Raw genomic sequence first — 13,891 nt, forward strand, 5'->3', positions numbered from 1 at the left:
CTCTCCAAAAGCCACCTTGGCTCTCCCAAGGCAGCAGCACGTGTCCCACCCCCCAAACTTCTCCGACTACCCAGGGAGTAAGAGCAGGAGACCCGGCTGGGGCCACGTTCTCTCCCGTGTTGTCACTAGGTACAAAGTGCAAAAGTGTTGCTGTTCCTGCATCCATTAGAAACTTTAAAAACAGAACAAAAAAACCCAAATAAACAAAAAGAAAACCCAAACAGAAAAGGATTTCCATACTAATTTGAAAATACATTAAGTCTCCAAAAGGCCAGCAAACACCTGAAAAGCTGTTTGTGCCGTATCTGCTCTCGTTCCCGCTCTCCGCAGTCCAGGGGATCGTTCTCCTCTCCGCCGGAGCGCAATTCCGAGAAGTTGAGTTTCGAGCCGTCTGAGAAGTTGCGTTTTGAGCCATCCGAGAAAGTTGAGTTTCGAATGCGAGAAGTTGAGTTTCGAATGCGAGAAGTTGAGTTTCGAATGCGAGAAGTTGAGTTTTGAGCCAACCGAGAAGTTGAGTTTTGAATCTGAGAAGTTGAGTATTGAGCCATCCGAGAAGTTGAGTCTTGAGCCATCCGAGAAGTTGAGTTTTGACGGATCGACCAGAAGAGACCCAAGCTCTAAACGACCCAAGATCCCGCAGGAATTGTCGCCTCTCCGGAGGAGAGAGAGCAAGTCACCGGAACGCAGAGACTTCCCAGTTCTCGAGACGCTTCAGAGTTAAGAGCAAAAAGTCACCTACTCGGCCTGTGGCTCGGGCCAACGTCAACGACTTCCCTCCCACCCCGCGGCGCCGTCCAAGAGAAATCCCTCCCTGCTTCATCCCACGTCAAGTGTTTGCATCTTTTCCTCCTACGAAATGTTTCTGATAAGGCTTTATTGCTATACAAAAGCGGTGCAAACGCTGCCCGAGGACAGCTCCATCGGGGACTTTGGTCACACGACTGTGGGACTTTGGTGCATCGTCCGCGTCCCAGCGTTAGACCTGCTACCTTTCCGAAGAGAAGCTGAATACTGTGTGCAAGAAACACGAAGAAAACAGGACTGAACCCCAGATACGAAACAAAAAAAAAAAAAACGAGGGAGGAGAGAGGAGTGGGGGGAAAAAAGGGAGTTGGGGGGCAAGGAACTGAACGTAGGCTGAAGGCTTGGGAAGAGCCTCGTCCTTCCTGGGATGACTAACTGCTGGATGCTACATTTAGACAACGCAAACGTCTTTCGGAACAGATTGGAGGTGTCGAAACTGCGGGTCTGGTCCTGAACGCCAGCTCTCTCTCATCAATGCAGCATTTATTAAAAAATAAAATTAAAATGAAAAAAAAAAAAAAAAAAAGAAGAAGAAGAAGAAGAAGAATTGACAAATTGCATCACCAGGTAGCAGCCTGGCCTGGGTCACACACGTCCCACGGCAGCTGGGTCGTCAAGCAGGGCCATTCAACGTGGCTTCGGCACAGGGCAAGACGTCTTCTTTCCTAAAGAGAAAGCCAAAGAGGAATATTAGAATGATAGAGTCACCAGGTTGGAAAGGACCCACTGGATCATGGAGTCCAACCATCCCCATCAATCACTGACCCATGTCTCTCAGCACCTCGGCCACCCGGCCCTTAAACCCCTCCAGGGAAGGGGACTCAGCCCCCTCCCTGGGCCTGAGGACCCTTTGGGTGAAGAAGTTCATCCTGATGTCCAGCCTGACCCTCCCCTGGTGGAGCTTGAGGCCATTCCCTCTCGTCCTGTCCCAATCCTCTGTAGCAGGAGGACTCTGACCATCTCTGACCAACCCTACGCAGTGCTACAGACTAGGAGAAGTCTGGCTGGAAAGGACCTGGAGGAGAAGGACCTGGGGGGGTTGGTGGAACAGGAGCCAGCAGGGGCCCAGGGGGCCAAGAAGGCCAAGGGCATCTTGGCTTGGAGCAGAGCCGGCGTGGCCAGCAGGGCCAGGGAGGTTCTTCTCCCTCTGGCCTCGGCCCTGGGGAGACCGCTCCTCGAATCCTGGGGTCAGTGCTGGGCCCCTCCCCACCAGAAAGACCTTGAGATGTTGGAGCACGTCTGGAGAAGAGCAACGGGGCTTGGGAAGGGGCTGGAGAAGAAGCCTGAGGGCCCTGGGGGTGTTCAGCCTGGAGAAGAGGAGGCTGAGGGGAGACCTCATTGCTCTCTCCAACTCCCTGAGAGGAGGGTGTGGAGAGGAGGGAGCTGGGCTCTTCTCCCAAGGGCCAGGGGACAGGACGAGAGGGAATGGCCTCAAGCTCCACCAGGGGAGGCTCAGCTTGGACCTCAGGTGGAACTTCTTCACCAAAAGGGTCCTCAAGCCCTGTCCGAGGCTGCCCAGGGAGGGGGTTGAGTCCCCTTCCCTGGAGGGGTTTAAGGGCCGGGTGGCCGAGGTGCTGAGGGACACGGGTCAGTGATTGATGGGGATGGTTGGACTCCATGATCCGGTGGGTCCTTTCCAACCTGGTGATTCTCGGATCCTACGATTCTCTGATCTCACCTGTCTTTCGTGGCCGTTTCCGTGACAGCCGTGACAACGCCCGCAGTCTTCTGGAGCTCCTCCGCGTGCTGGGCCGCGTTGTTGAGGGGTTTGGATGCTCTCGTCGTTCCCACGTCCGTGATTTTCAGCTTGTCGATCACCACGCAGTCGGCGTCACTGTGCGGGGAGAATTCAAGTTTGCGTTTAAAACATCAACCACCAGGGCTTAAATCCCAAGGGAGATAAAAAAATTCCTCCTTCTCTCTTCGCACAGGCCATAAAAATGCAATAAATAAACGTGAAGTGAGAATAAACTGGAATGAAGAAGCTTTGGGGGCCTTCTGGAGGCTACGTACCCTAAAATCGAGATACCAAATATGCTCAGGAACGACAGCTCCTCAAGAACAAAAGCTCCTCAAGAAGAGAGTTCCTCAAGAACAAAAGCTCCTCAAGAAGAGAGCTCCTCAAGAATGATAGTTTCTCAAGAACGATAGCTCCTCAAGAACAATAGCTCCTCAAGAAGAGAGCTCCTCAAGAACAATAGCTCCTCAAGAATGATAGCTCCTCAAGAACAATAGTTCCTCAAGAACAATATCTCCTCAAGAAGAGCATTCCCATTTCCCTCAGCCAAATCCAACCCCAACCAAGATGTTTTAACCCCCTCTGCTGGCACGTTCTCCTACGGACGGACACAGAAAACAAGGAGGAGAAGGAAGCAGGTGAGAAGTATGTTCAGCCAAGACTTGGAGGGTCCAGAAAGACCCGTTTAGCCTTGAGGTCATCACACCACAAGCCAACTTGAGAAGAAGAAGAAGGGATGTTCACCAGGAGTATCTCCAGAAGCTGAACACGGTTAAATTAAGGCATCAGCCAACAAATTCTCACTCCTGAGGGACATTCCCAATGACGTCTCTCTACAACTCGACAGAAGCTCAAATCCTGAAAAAGGAAATAACTGCTACCACGAACCCTCCAGATCTTCTCCATCTGGGGACGTAAGGAGGAATTTCTTCACCATGAGGGTGAGGAGGCCCTGGAACAGGTTTCCCAGAGAAGCTGTGGCTGCCCCATCCCTGGAGGGGTTGAAGGCCACGTTGGATGGGGCTTGGAGCCCCTGATCCAGCGGGAGGTGTCCCTGCCCATGGCAGTGGGGGTGGAACTGGATGATCTTTAAGGTCCTTTCCAATCCCATCTACCCTCTGACTCTAAAAAAACCTCATTATTTAACTGATTTCTGTGAGCATCTCCACTTTTTCGCTTCCAAAGCAGAGGACAAGCTGGCACGTGAAGCATCGTCCTCACAGTTTTAACCCAATCCCCGTTTCAGGAATGAGTTCTTCTCCTTTCTGAGAGTCTACAAAAGTGGAAGGAGAACATGGTAGATGATTGAGTTGGGGAGAAGATAACGCACACCCAACCACAGCCCAGTGAGATGTGTGATGGAGATGTTGAGATCCAGGTTCTATTTCCATCGGTGCTTTGCTTTCTGCTCTTGAAAAAAGACTAAATGAAAGCTGAGGAGCAAAGAGACCCAACCATCATCTTCCTACAGGGCTCCTGTGCTTCTAAAAAGAACAAAAACTCCACCGGGGGGTGGATGGGACAGCAGGGAACCGACCGATGTTGCCAGAAACATCAGAAAATGAGTTTCCACCCAAGAAACCGGAGCTCACGAGATTTCAAATGCTCCAAGATCGATACAAGCACTCGGATTTCCAAGACACAAGGATTCATGGGATCACTGAGGTGGGGAAAGACCTCCAAGATCATCTAGTCCAACCAACTCAACCGTAACGGTGAAACCACTGGGCCCAACGTGCCACGGCCACATGGTTTTTGAACACCGAGAGAGATGGAGACTCCAACCCTGCCTGGGCAGCCTCTGCCGGGCTTCACCGCTCTTTCTGCAAAGAAAGTTTTCCTAATATCCAACCGAAACCTTCCCTGGAACAACTTGAGGTCATTTCCTCTCATCCCACCACTGGTTCCTTCAGAGTAACTCTTGTTCCTTGGGAGCAACAAGTTGCTCCGATGTTATGAAGTCACAGAAAAGACTTTTGAGATCATTTAGTCCTGTCCAGATCCCTAAGGACCTCATCCCCCCGTCTTCTAAACCCCTCCAGGGATGGGGACTCCACCACCTCCCTGGGCAGCCTCGGACAGGGCCTGAGAAACCTTTTGCTGAAGAACTTTGTCCTAGTGTCCAACCCGAACCCACCCTGGTGCAATTTGAGGCCATTTCCTCTTGTCTTATCACTTATCAGAGTCCACCCCTAGTGAGTTTGGAGATGACACTGAGCTGGGTGGGAGCTGGATCTGCTGGAGGGTCGGGAGGCTCCAAAGGGACCTGAACAGGCTGGATCCATGGGCTGAGACCAACGGGATGAGGGTTAACGAGGCCAAAGGGCGGGTCCTGCCCTTGGGGCACAACAACCCTGGGCAGCTCCAGCCTAGGAGAAGGCTGGCTGGAAAGGGCCTGGAGGAGAAGGACCTGGGGGGTTGGTTGAACAGGAGCCAGCAGGGGCCCAGGGGGCCAAGAAGGCCAAGGGCATCTCGGCTTGGAGCAGAGCCGGCGTGGCCAGCAGGGCCAGGGAGGTTCTTCTCCCTCTGGCCTCGGCCCTGGGGAGACCGCTCCTCGAATCCTGGGGTCAGTGCTGGGCCCTCCCCACCAGAAGGATGTTGAGGCTCTGGAGCGAGTGCAGAGAAGAGCAACGGAGCTGGGGAAGGGGCTGGAGAAGAAGCGTGAGGGCCCTGGGGGTGTTTAGGCTGGAGAAGAGGAGGCTGAGGGGAGACCTCATTGCTCTCTCCAACTCCCTGAGAGGAGGTTGTGGAGAGGAGGGAGCTGGGCTCTTCTCCCAAGGGCCAGGGGACAGGACGAGAGGGAATGGCCTCAAGCTCCACCAGGGGAGGCTGAGGCTGGACATCAGGTGGAACGTCTTCACCAAAAGGGTCCTCAAGCCCTGTCTGAGGCTGCCCAGGGAGGGGGTTGAGTCCCCTTCCCTGGAGGGGTTTAAGGGCCGGGTGGCCGAGGTGCTGAGGGCCATGGGTTAGTGATTGATGGGGATGGTTGGACTCGATGATCCCGTGGGTCCTTTCCCACCTGGCGATCCTGTGATTCTCTGATAACTCTACGGTTCAAACCCCAAGCGGGCTGAGGGCAGGGATGGAGAGCAGGCTACCTGCATAAACTAGATGTCCCAAGGCTGCTTAAGGAAAGCCAAGGCCAAAGAGTCACCAGCAACCACGTCTGCACCTCCTGCTGACTCCCTCAGCTCTGCAAACACATCTCCCACACTTCCACCTCCAGGAAGAGGAGGAGTTTTTAAGCTCTGACTCAACGTCTCTCACACAAACGCTCCAACAATGAGCTGCTGTCCAGAACGGTGGCTTTGTTCACAAGGGACAAGCACCCAACACAAACAACTCGTGAAGGCCACCTACAGCCGTGCTCACCGGGCTTTCCAACACCACGGCCGGGACAATCTGCCTTTATGGTCACCCAGCTCGATATCGTAGCCAAAGTCAACAACTGAACCGCCCCGTTCGTAAACGCCGCTGCAGAGGTCACCTCTAACAAAGACTCCTCTCTTTCTCCAAGCCCTGCAACGCTCGGAGATACCCGATCGCCCCCAACACACGTGATGAACGTCCTAACTCTTTAGTCTTGGCACAAAATGAGACCACAAAATATGATCTGAGGCATCAGGACCATCCATCCTCACCTCCGGAAGGTTAGAACAAGAGTTAGGACAGAACAAGCTGAAGGTGTCTCCTCCTAACCACGGGCTGAGGTCCTCAGGACAGCACTGGAGAGCCTGGTGGTGTCCTCACCTGGATGCTTGGTGAGTACCAAGGGGGGATGAAGTGTCCTTCTCTGAACCTGTAACGCGGCCAAGCTCAAAGCATCCCGAACAGGTCTCTACTCAGCCTTTAGGCAATAGAGCTTCTCAAGAAGATCATCTTGGGGTCTAAAGGAACTTGGTGGCAGCAGAAGGCTATTGCCTAGGGTCTGGCAAAGTGCAGGGAGGAGCTAATCCACTGGGAAGCTCCAGGAGAGGACAGGAATGGCCACGGTCACGCGAGGGGGGATGAACTGAGGAACGTCCTCCAACACCACAGGGCACAGGTGGCTCTGAAGCTCGGGACCTCAAGGGGGTGAAAGAGAAACGGGTCGGGGATTCCCGTTGACTCTTCCTGATGTGTTGTAGTTCAGGTCTTAAACGTTGTCCACGGGCTGTTTCCAGAGGGACCTGGACAGGCTGGAAGGGTGAGACTGTGAGAGCCTCATGAGGTTCAACAAGGCCAAGGGCAAAGTCCTACACGTGGGTTGGGACAATCCACAGGTTCAGTCCAGGCTGGGGATGGTGTGATGGGAGCAGCTTGAGGAGAAGGATTTGAAGGGCTGGGGGAGGAGAAGCTCCACAGGAGCCACAATGTGTGCTCCCAGCCCAGAAACCCCCCGTGTCCTGGGCTGCATCCAGAGAATGTGGCCAGCAGGGAGGGAGGGGATTGTCCCCTCTGCTCCTCTCCGGGAGACCTCAGCTGGAGGGTTGGGGCCAGGGCTGGAATCCTCAGCAGGAGAAGGAGATGGAGCTGTTGGGACAGGGCCAGAGGAGGCTCCAAGGATGATGCGAGGGCTGGAGAACCTCCCGTCCGAGGACAGGCTGGGAGAGTTGGGGTTGTGGAGAAGAGAAGGCTCCGAGGAGACCTTAGAGAGACCTTCCAGAACCTGAAGGGGCTCCTGGAAAGCTGGGGAGGGGCTCTTGATCAGCAAGGGCAGGGAGAGGATGAGGGGAATGGTTTTGAGCTGCAAGAGGGGAGATTGAGGTGAGATCTTAGAGAGAAACGTTCTCCTGGGAGGGTGGTGAGGCCCTGGAAAAGTTTGCTCAGAGAAGTCATGGCTGCCCCATCCCTGGAGGTGTTGAAGACCAGGTTGGATGGGGCTTGGAGCCCCTGATCCAGTGGGAGGTGTCCCTGCCCACGGAACTGGCTGGGTTTTGAGGTCCCTTGGAACCCAACCCATCCCATGATTCTGTGCTTCTAAGACACGCTGGGAAGAGCAATGACACCACAAACACAGAGGTGAGAGGGTTGTAACGACCTCCCCTCCACACGAGGTTCATGGTGAGCCTTGAAGCGAGTCCTGCAAGCCCAGGCTCTGCAACGACCAACGCCAAGACCAAGCAGGAGACCCAAGGGCAGCCACGCGACACTAGGGCTTCTCACAGCACCACGAGAGCTCTAGCTTCTAAACGAACACGCAGTCTTCCATTAATGAGGTCAACACCTCAGAGGAGATCCTATCTATGCTAATTATTGCAGTAATGTTCAGCTTGGATTGGGAAAGTTCTCTGGTGGAACAGGACCTCAGCTTGGTCACCGTAACCTTTCTTTCCAAATAAACGTACCCCGAGAAGCAGCCAAATCTTCCAGCTCTGGTGGCCTCGTGCTCCGTGCCCCATTCCCACCCTGTGCTGGCTTCCCCAGACCTTCCACCCCGAGCGTTCCAGCAGCTCTTCCCAATGAAGCAACCAAAGATCCAAGCGACCACGTCTCATGCTGCAGTTCCATGCTCGCCGCGTGCGACGGCCAATCCCAGCGACATGCAAGACCAACGGTCGGCAGGCACGGAAAAGAAAGACACATTCCAAACCAGGAGAGCTCAAAACATCCACTGTGACAACGTCACTCCACTCAGGAAAGCCAAGGATTACGTTCTCCACCACATCCAAGAAGCTGCAGCACCCAAACTCCTTGCTCGGTACAAGCCTGGCCACCCTGCCAAGAGCCCAGAGCGGACGTGGTGTGGAGCTGCCAGATCCTGCTCGAAGCCATGGGAGGAACCACTAACGAGGTCAACACCTCAGTCAGCTTAGGAGATCCCGTCCATGCCAATTGTGGCAGTAACGTTCAGCTTGGATTGGAAAAGTTCTCCAGTGAAACCAACGGGATGAGGGTTAACGAGGCCAAAGGGCGGGTCCTGCCCTTGGGGCACAACAACCCTGGGCAGCTCCAGCCTAGGAGAAGGCTGGCTGGAAAGTGCCTGGAGGAGAAGGACCTGGGGGGGTTGGTTGGACAGGAGCCAGCAGGGGCCCAGGGGGCCAAGAAGGCCAAGGGCATCTTGGCTTGGAGCAGAGCCGGCGTGGCCAGCAGGGCCAGGGAGGTTCTTCTCCCTCTGGCCTCGGCCCTGGGGTGAGCGCTCCTCGAATCCTGGGGTCAGTGCTGGGCCCCTCCCCACCAGAAAGATGTTGAGGCTCTGGAGCGAGTGCAGAGAAGAGCAACGGAGCTGGGGAAGGGGCTGGAGAAGAAGCCTGAGGGCCCTGGGGGTGTTCAGCCTGGAGAAGAGGAGGCTGAGGGGAGACCTCATTGCTCTCTCCAACTCCCTGAGAGGAGGTTGTGGAGAGGAGGGAGCTGGGCTCTTCTCCCAAGGGCCAGGGGACAGGACGAGAGGGAATGGCCTCAAGCTCCACCAGGGGAGGCTCAGGATGGACATCAGGATGAATTTTTTCCCCAAAAAGGTCCTCAAGCCCTGCCTGAGGCTGCCCAGGGAGGGGGTTGAGTCCCCTTCCCTGGAGGGGTTTAAGGGCCGGGTGGCCGAGGTGCTGAGGGACATGGGTCAGTGATTGATGGGGATGGTTGGACTCGATGATCCCGTGGGTCCTTTCCAACCTGGGGATTCTCTGCTTCTATGACTCTATGCCATTTCTGTGCTGTTTTATCAATTTTGGGTTGTCCCTGCTGCCCGAAGAGAAGTCAAGCGCCTTCGGCCCAGAACCGTGCACAATCAAGAACAAGAAGAGGCTTTCACGGGATTTTATAGAAACTCCAATGGAGATACGGCAGAAAACCCTAAAACCACCGACACTGTGAGCGTGGTTGTATCTTCACTTCCCGTCTAAGCAACCATCACGGCACCCACAGCGTCTGCCTCCATGGAATGGGACCTGGTGCCACCCAACACGGAAGGAACGGGTTTGGTTTTAACGGAGCAAGAACTTCTGCTCCGAGAATCCCAGCCTCGCCCTCTACACTCCCTGTTCCATTGCTTCTCCAGGCTGCTCGAGCGAGGAGGTACTGGAAGAACCTATTCCACCAGCAATTCCATCAGTAACTCCACCAGAATCCCACTGAGAGGAGATCTTAGGAAGAAATGTGAGGAGACGCTGGCCCAGGTTGCCCAGGGCACGTCCCATCCCTGGAGGTGTTTGGGGCCAGGCTGGATGAGGCTTGGAGCAACCTGATCCAGTGGGAGGTGTCCCTCCTCTTGGCAAGAGGTTGGAACGGGGCTTTGAGGTCCCTTCCAACCCAAGCCATTCCCTGATTCTACGCTGGTTCTACGTTGCAAGGAAAACAAGCGTTTTGGGTTCATGAGCTGAAAGAGAAATTTGGAGTTATGACCACCCCAAATCCACCAGTAGATACAGCGAAAGCAGGGGGCTTCACGGTTTAAGTGCAGCTCATGCTTTGAGAAGATGCTCAACGATCTCGTTTGAACATCTCAGCATCTTCCAACAGCTTCGGAAAATCATAAAGAAGAAAAAGCTCAGGTTAGCGTCCTGCAATTAACAATTAAGCACCGAGACACAGAAATGCAAGTAATTTCCTACAAAATGGGGCTGGGGTGGCCTTGTTGATGTCCAAAACTCCCCAAAAGGAGGTTGTAGCAAGGTGAGCGTTGGTCTCTTCTCCCAAGGAACAAGTGATAAGATGAGAAGAAATGGCCTCAAGTTGCAGCAGGGGAGGTTTAGATTGGATGTGAGGATGAATTTCTTTACTGAAAAAGTGGTGAAGCCCTGGAAGAGGCTGCCCAGGGCAGTGGTGGAGCCTCCATCCCTGGAGGGGTTCAAAAACCACGTTGATGTGGCGCTTCAGGTGGACTGGATGATGTCAGAGATCTTTACAAACCTCAATGATTCTATGACGTCCTGCTCATGTCGCAGACACTTCTGCATCCGTTATCCTCCTTGCCCTAGGAGAAGGACCTGGGGGGGTTGGTTGACCAGGAGCCAGCAGTGGCCCAGGGGGCCAAGAAGGCCAAGGGCATCTTGGCTTGGAGCAGAGCCGGCGTGGCCAGCAGGGCCAGGGAGGTTCTTCTCCCTCTGGCCTCGGCCCTGGGGAGACCGCTCCTCGAATCCTGGGGTCAGTTCTGGGCCCCTCCCCACAAGAAAGACCTTGAGATGTTGGAGCACGTCTGGAGAAGAGCAACGGAGCTGGGGAAGGGGCTGGAGAAGAAGCCTGAGGGCCCTGGGGGTGTTTAGCCTGGAGAAGAGGAGGCTGAGGGGAGACCTCATTGCTCTCTCCAACTCCCTGAGAGGAGGTTGTGGAGAGGAGGGAGCTGGGCTCTTCTCCCAAGGGCCAGGGGACAGGATGAGAGGGAATGGCCTCAAGCTCCACCAGGGGAGGGGTCAGGCTGGACAGCAGGAAGAAATTTTTCATCGACAACTTCAGCAAACCTGGAAGAAATTCCTAAGGAAGCTTGAACATGCTTGGGTGGCTTTGGGAACGTTCTTGATAGTCAAACACTGGCACAAACCCCCTGGGATCACTCAGGAACAGCCTGAGGCTGACTAAAAATTCCTAGCAAGAACCTTCCTAGCAAGAACGTTCCTGAATGCTCAGCTCCTTCGAAAAGAGGCAGAACACTTCCAAAATAATCTGTTAAAATGGCAAAGTTAATTATTAAACCACCTACATCGGAGTTGGGGCAACCTCCGATTTCAGTCCAGGCTGGGGATGGTGTGATGGGAGCAGCTTGAGGAGAAGGACTTGGGGGGCTGGGGGAGGAGAAGCTCCACAGGAGCCACAAGGTGCGCTCGCAGCCCAGAAACCCCCCGTGTCCTGGGCTGCATCCAGAGAACGTGGCCAGCAGGGAGGGAGGGGATTGTCCCCTCTGCTCCTCTCGGGGAGACCTCAGCTGGAGGGTTGGGGCCAGGGCTGGAATCCTCAGCAGGAGAAGGAGATGGAGCTGTTGGAATGGGGCCAGAGGAGGCTCCAAGGATGATGCGAGGGCTGGAGAACCTCCCGTCCGAGGACAGGCTGGGAGAGTTGGGGTTGTGGAGAAGAGAAGGCTCCGAGGAGACCTTAGAGAGACCTTCCAGTGTCTGAAGGGGCTCCAGGAAAGCTGGGGACATTTTCTAAAGGCCTGGAGTGATGGGATGGGAACGGCTTCAAATTGGAAAGGGGAAGATTGAGATTGGACATTATGAAGAAATTCTTCACAATGAGAGCGGGGAGGCCCTGGGCCCAGTTGTCCAGGGAAGTGGTGGCTGTCCCATCCCTGGAGGTGTTGAAGACCAGGTTGGATGGGGCTTGGAGCCCCTGATCCAGTGGGAGGTGTCCCTGCCCATGGCAGAGGTGGAACTGGATGATCTTGAAGGTCCCTTCCAACCCAAATAATTTGGCGATTCTGGATTCCCTTTTACCCCCTCTCCTCGCAGGAGAAGTTCACCAACAGGGAGGGTTTGGCAGAAGCTCCAGGACGCCCGAAACCACCAAGCGCCGGATTTGCTTTCGAAGGGCTCGGGGACGGCACTGGAACGCAGGGCTCGGAAATGGAATTGGTAGGATTTGGTTGAAGGGATCGCGAAAGAGGAGCTTTCCCCGGTTCAAGGGCTCCGTTCCCAGGTAATAATGAGGAGACAGGACTTGTCAGGTGGATGTTTGGAACCCTCAGAAGGTCGGCGTCATACATACCCTACGACTGCAGGTCTAAATACTCTGAGCGCCACCCCCAGCAAGAGAGAAAGGCAGCGAGAGAGGCAGAAAGCAGGAAGGGAGCAAAGGGAGAAAAAAAGAAAACAGTAAAGATCGCTGGAAAAAAAAGAGAGAAGAGTTAACTCTGCGACCATCTCCTCGAGCAGCCAGGAGGACACGCAGGACGCTTCCCAAGCTGTTTCGAAGAGTACGAGCACCAAACACGGCGTTTTCCGCGTAATAGTTAGAGCGACAGCGAGAAAAAGCAGAACGTTGGACACCTGGCTCCAGCCTCACGCACCTCCTGAGGTGACCCCCAAGGTGGGATTCCACAATCTTCAGTATCTAAAGGGGCTCCAAGAGAGCTGGGGTGGGACTTTGTCCAAAAGCTTGTGGATAGGACGAGGGGGAATGGCTCGAAACTGGAGAGGGGCAGAGTTAGACTGGGCATAAGGAGGAACTTCTTCATGATGAGGATGGGGAGGCCCTGGAACAGGTTGTCCAGGGAAGTTGGAGGTGTTCAAGTCCAGGTTGGATGGGGCTTGGTCCACTGGGACTCGTCCCTGACCATCACAGGGGGGTTGGAACTGGATGATCTTTACGGTCCCTTCCAACCATTCTATGATCCTATGATAGCTTGGGTTGGAGAACTCCTGCAGAACTGCTCAGCCTGGAGAAGAGGAGGCGTAGGGACAACCTCATCGCTCCCTACACGAGGTCGCGAGGTGGATGTTGGTCTCTTCTCCCAAGTGACAGGAGATAGGACGAGAGGGAACGGCCTCACCTTGCCCCACTGGAGGTTTAGATCAGATATCGGGAAAAATTTCTTTATGGAAAGAGCAATGAAGCGTTGGAAGAGGCTGCCCGGGGCAGTGGTGGAATCATCAAGCCTGGAGGGGTTCAAAAAACATCTAGATGTGGCACTTGAGGACACGGTTTAGTCGGCACAGAGGGGTTGGGCTCATGGTTGGACTGGATGAGCCGAGAGGTCTTTTCCAACCTCAATGATTTCATGATTCGATGATGTTTTCACAAGGAGCTACCAAACCCGATGAGATCTGGGACAAATTTGCTAAATACGCGTGAAGTAGAGGAAGAGCCAACTACGTCTGCAACACCTTCCGCTGGACAACGCTCAAGGCAGCCAACATCTTCAGCAGGGCTTTCAGCAGCACCGCAAGGAGGGACATCCCACCGAGCCGCGCAAGGACAACTCACTGAGTGCCTGGAGTTGAAATTCTGGGGTGGTTTGGGCATGTAGGGAAGCTCCAGCGGTGGCCAAGGTGGTCATGGAGGGTATGAGAGGTGGGAACTGCACCATCTGGAGGTTTCATGACCCTAGAGATGGTAGAACCTCTAGAGATAGCAGAACCTCCAGAGATGACAGAACCTCCAGAGATGGCAGAACCTCCAGAAATGGTAGAACCTGCAGGGATGGCAGAACCTGCAGGGATGGCAGAACCTGCAGGGATGGCAGAACCTCCAGAGATGGTAGAACCTCCAGAGATGACAGAACCTCCAGAGATGGTAGAACCTCTAGAGATGGTAGAACCTCCAGAGATGACAGAACCTCCAGAGATGGTAGAACCTCTAGAGATGGTAGAACCTCCAGAGATGGCAGAACCTCCAGAGATGGCAGAACCTGCAGGGATGGCAGAACCTCCAGAGATGACAGAACCTCCAGAGATGACAGAACCTCCAGAGATGGTAGAACCTGCAGGGATGGTAGAACCTCTA

The 13,891-nt window shown here is 54.4% G+C and overlaps 1 protein-coding gene across 1 annotated transcript in view; it reads right to left on the bottom strand.

The window, feature by feature from the left end:
* Nucleotides 1–1,247: 1,247 nt before the first annotated feature.
* The window catches only part of PPP6R2 (protein phosphatase 6 regulatory subunit 2), an 83,128-nt gene continuing 70,484 nt past the window's right edge, over nt 1,248–13,891 (bottom strand). The window contains exons 23-24 of the mRNA XM_069861212.1: nt 2,483–2,638; nt 1,248–1,469 (exon numbers count right to left, since the gene is read on the bottom strand). Of these exons, the coding sequence (XP_069717313.1) occupies nt 1,418–1,469; nt 2,483–2,638 (208 nt within the window). The 3' untranslated portion in view covers nt 1,248–1,417. The remainder of the gene's footprint in view (nt 1,470–2,482; nt 2,639–13,891) is intronic.

Source organism: Phaenicophaeus curvirostris, chromosome 1 (genome assembly GCF_032191515.1).
Source record: "Phaenicophaeus curvirostris isolate KB17595 chromosome 1, BPBGC_Pcur_1.0, whole genome shotgun sequence".
In the NCBI taxonomy this organism is placed as follows: domain Eukaryota; kingdom Metazoa; phylum Chordata; class Aves; order Cuculiformes; family Cuculidae; genus Phaenicophaeus; species Phaenicophaeus curvirostris.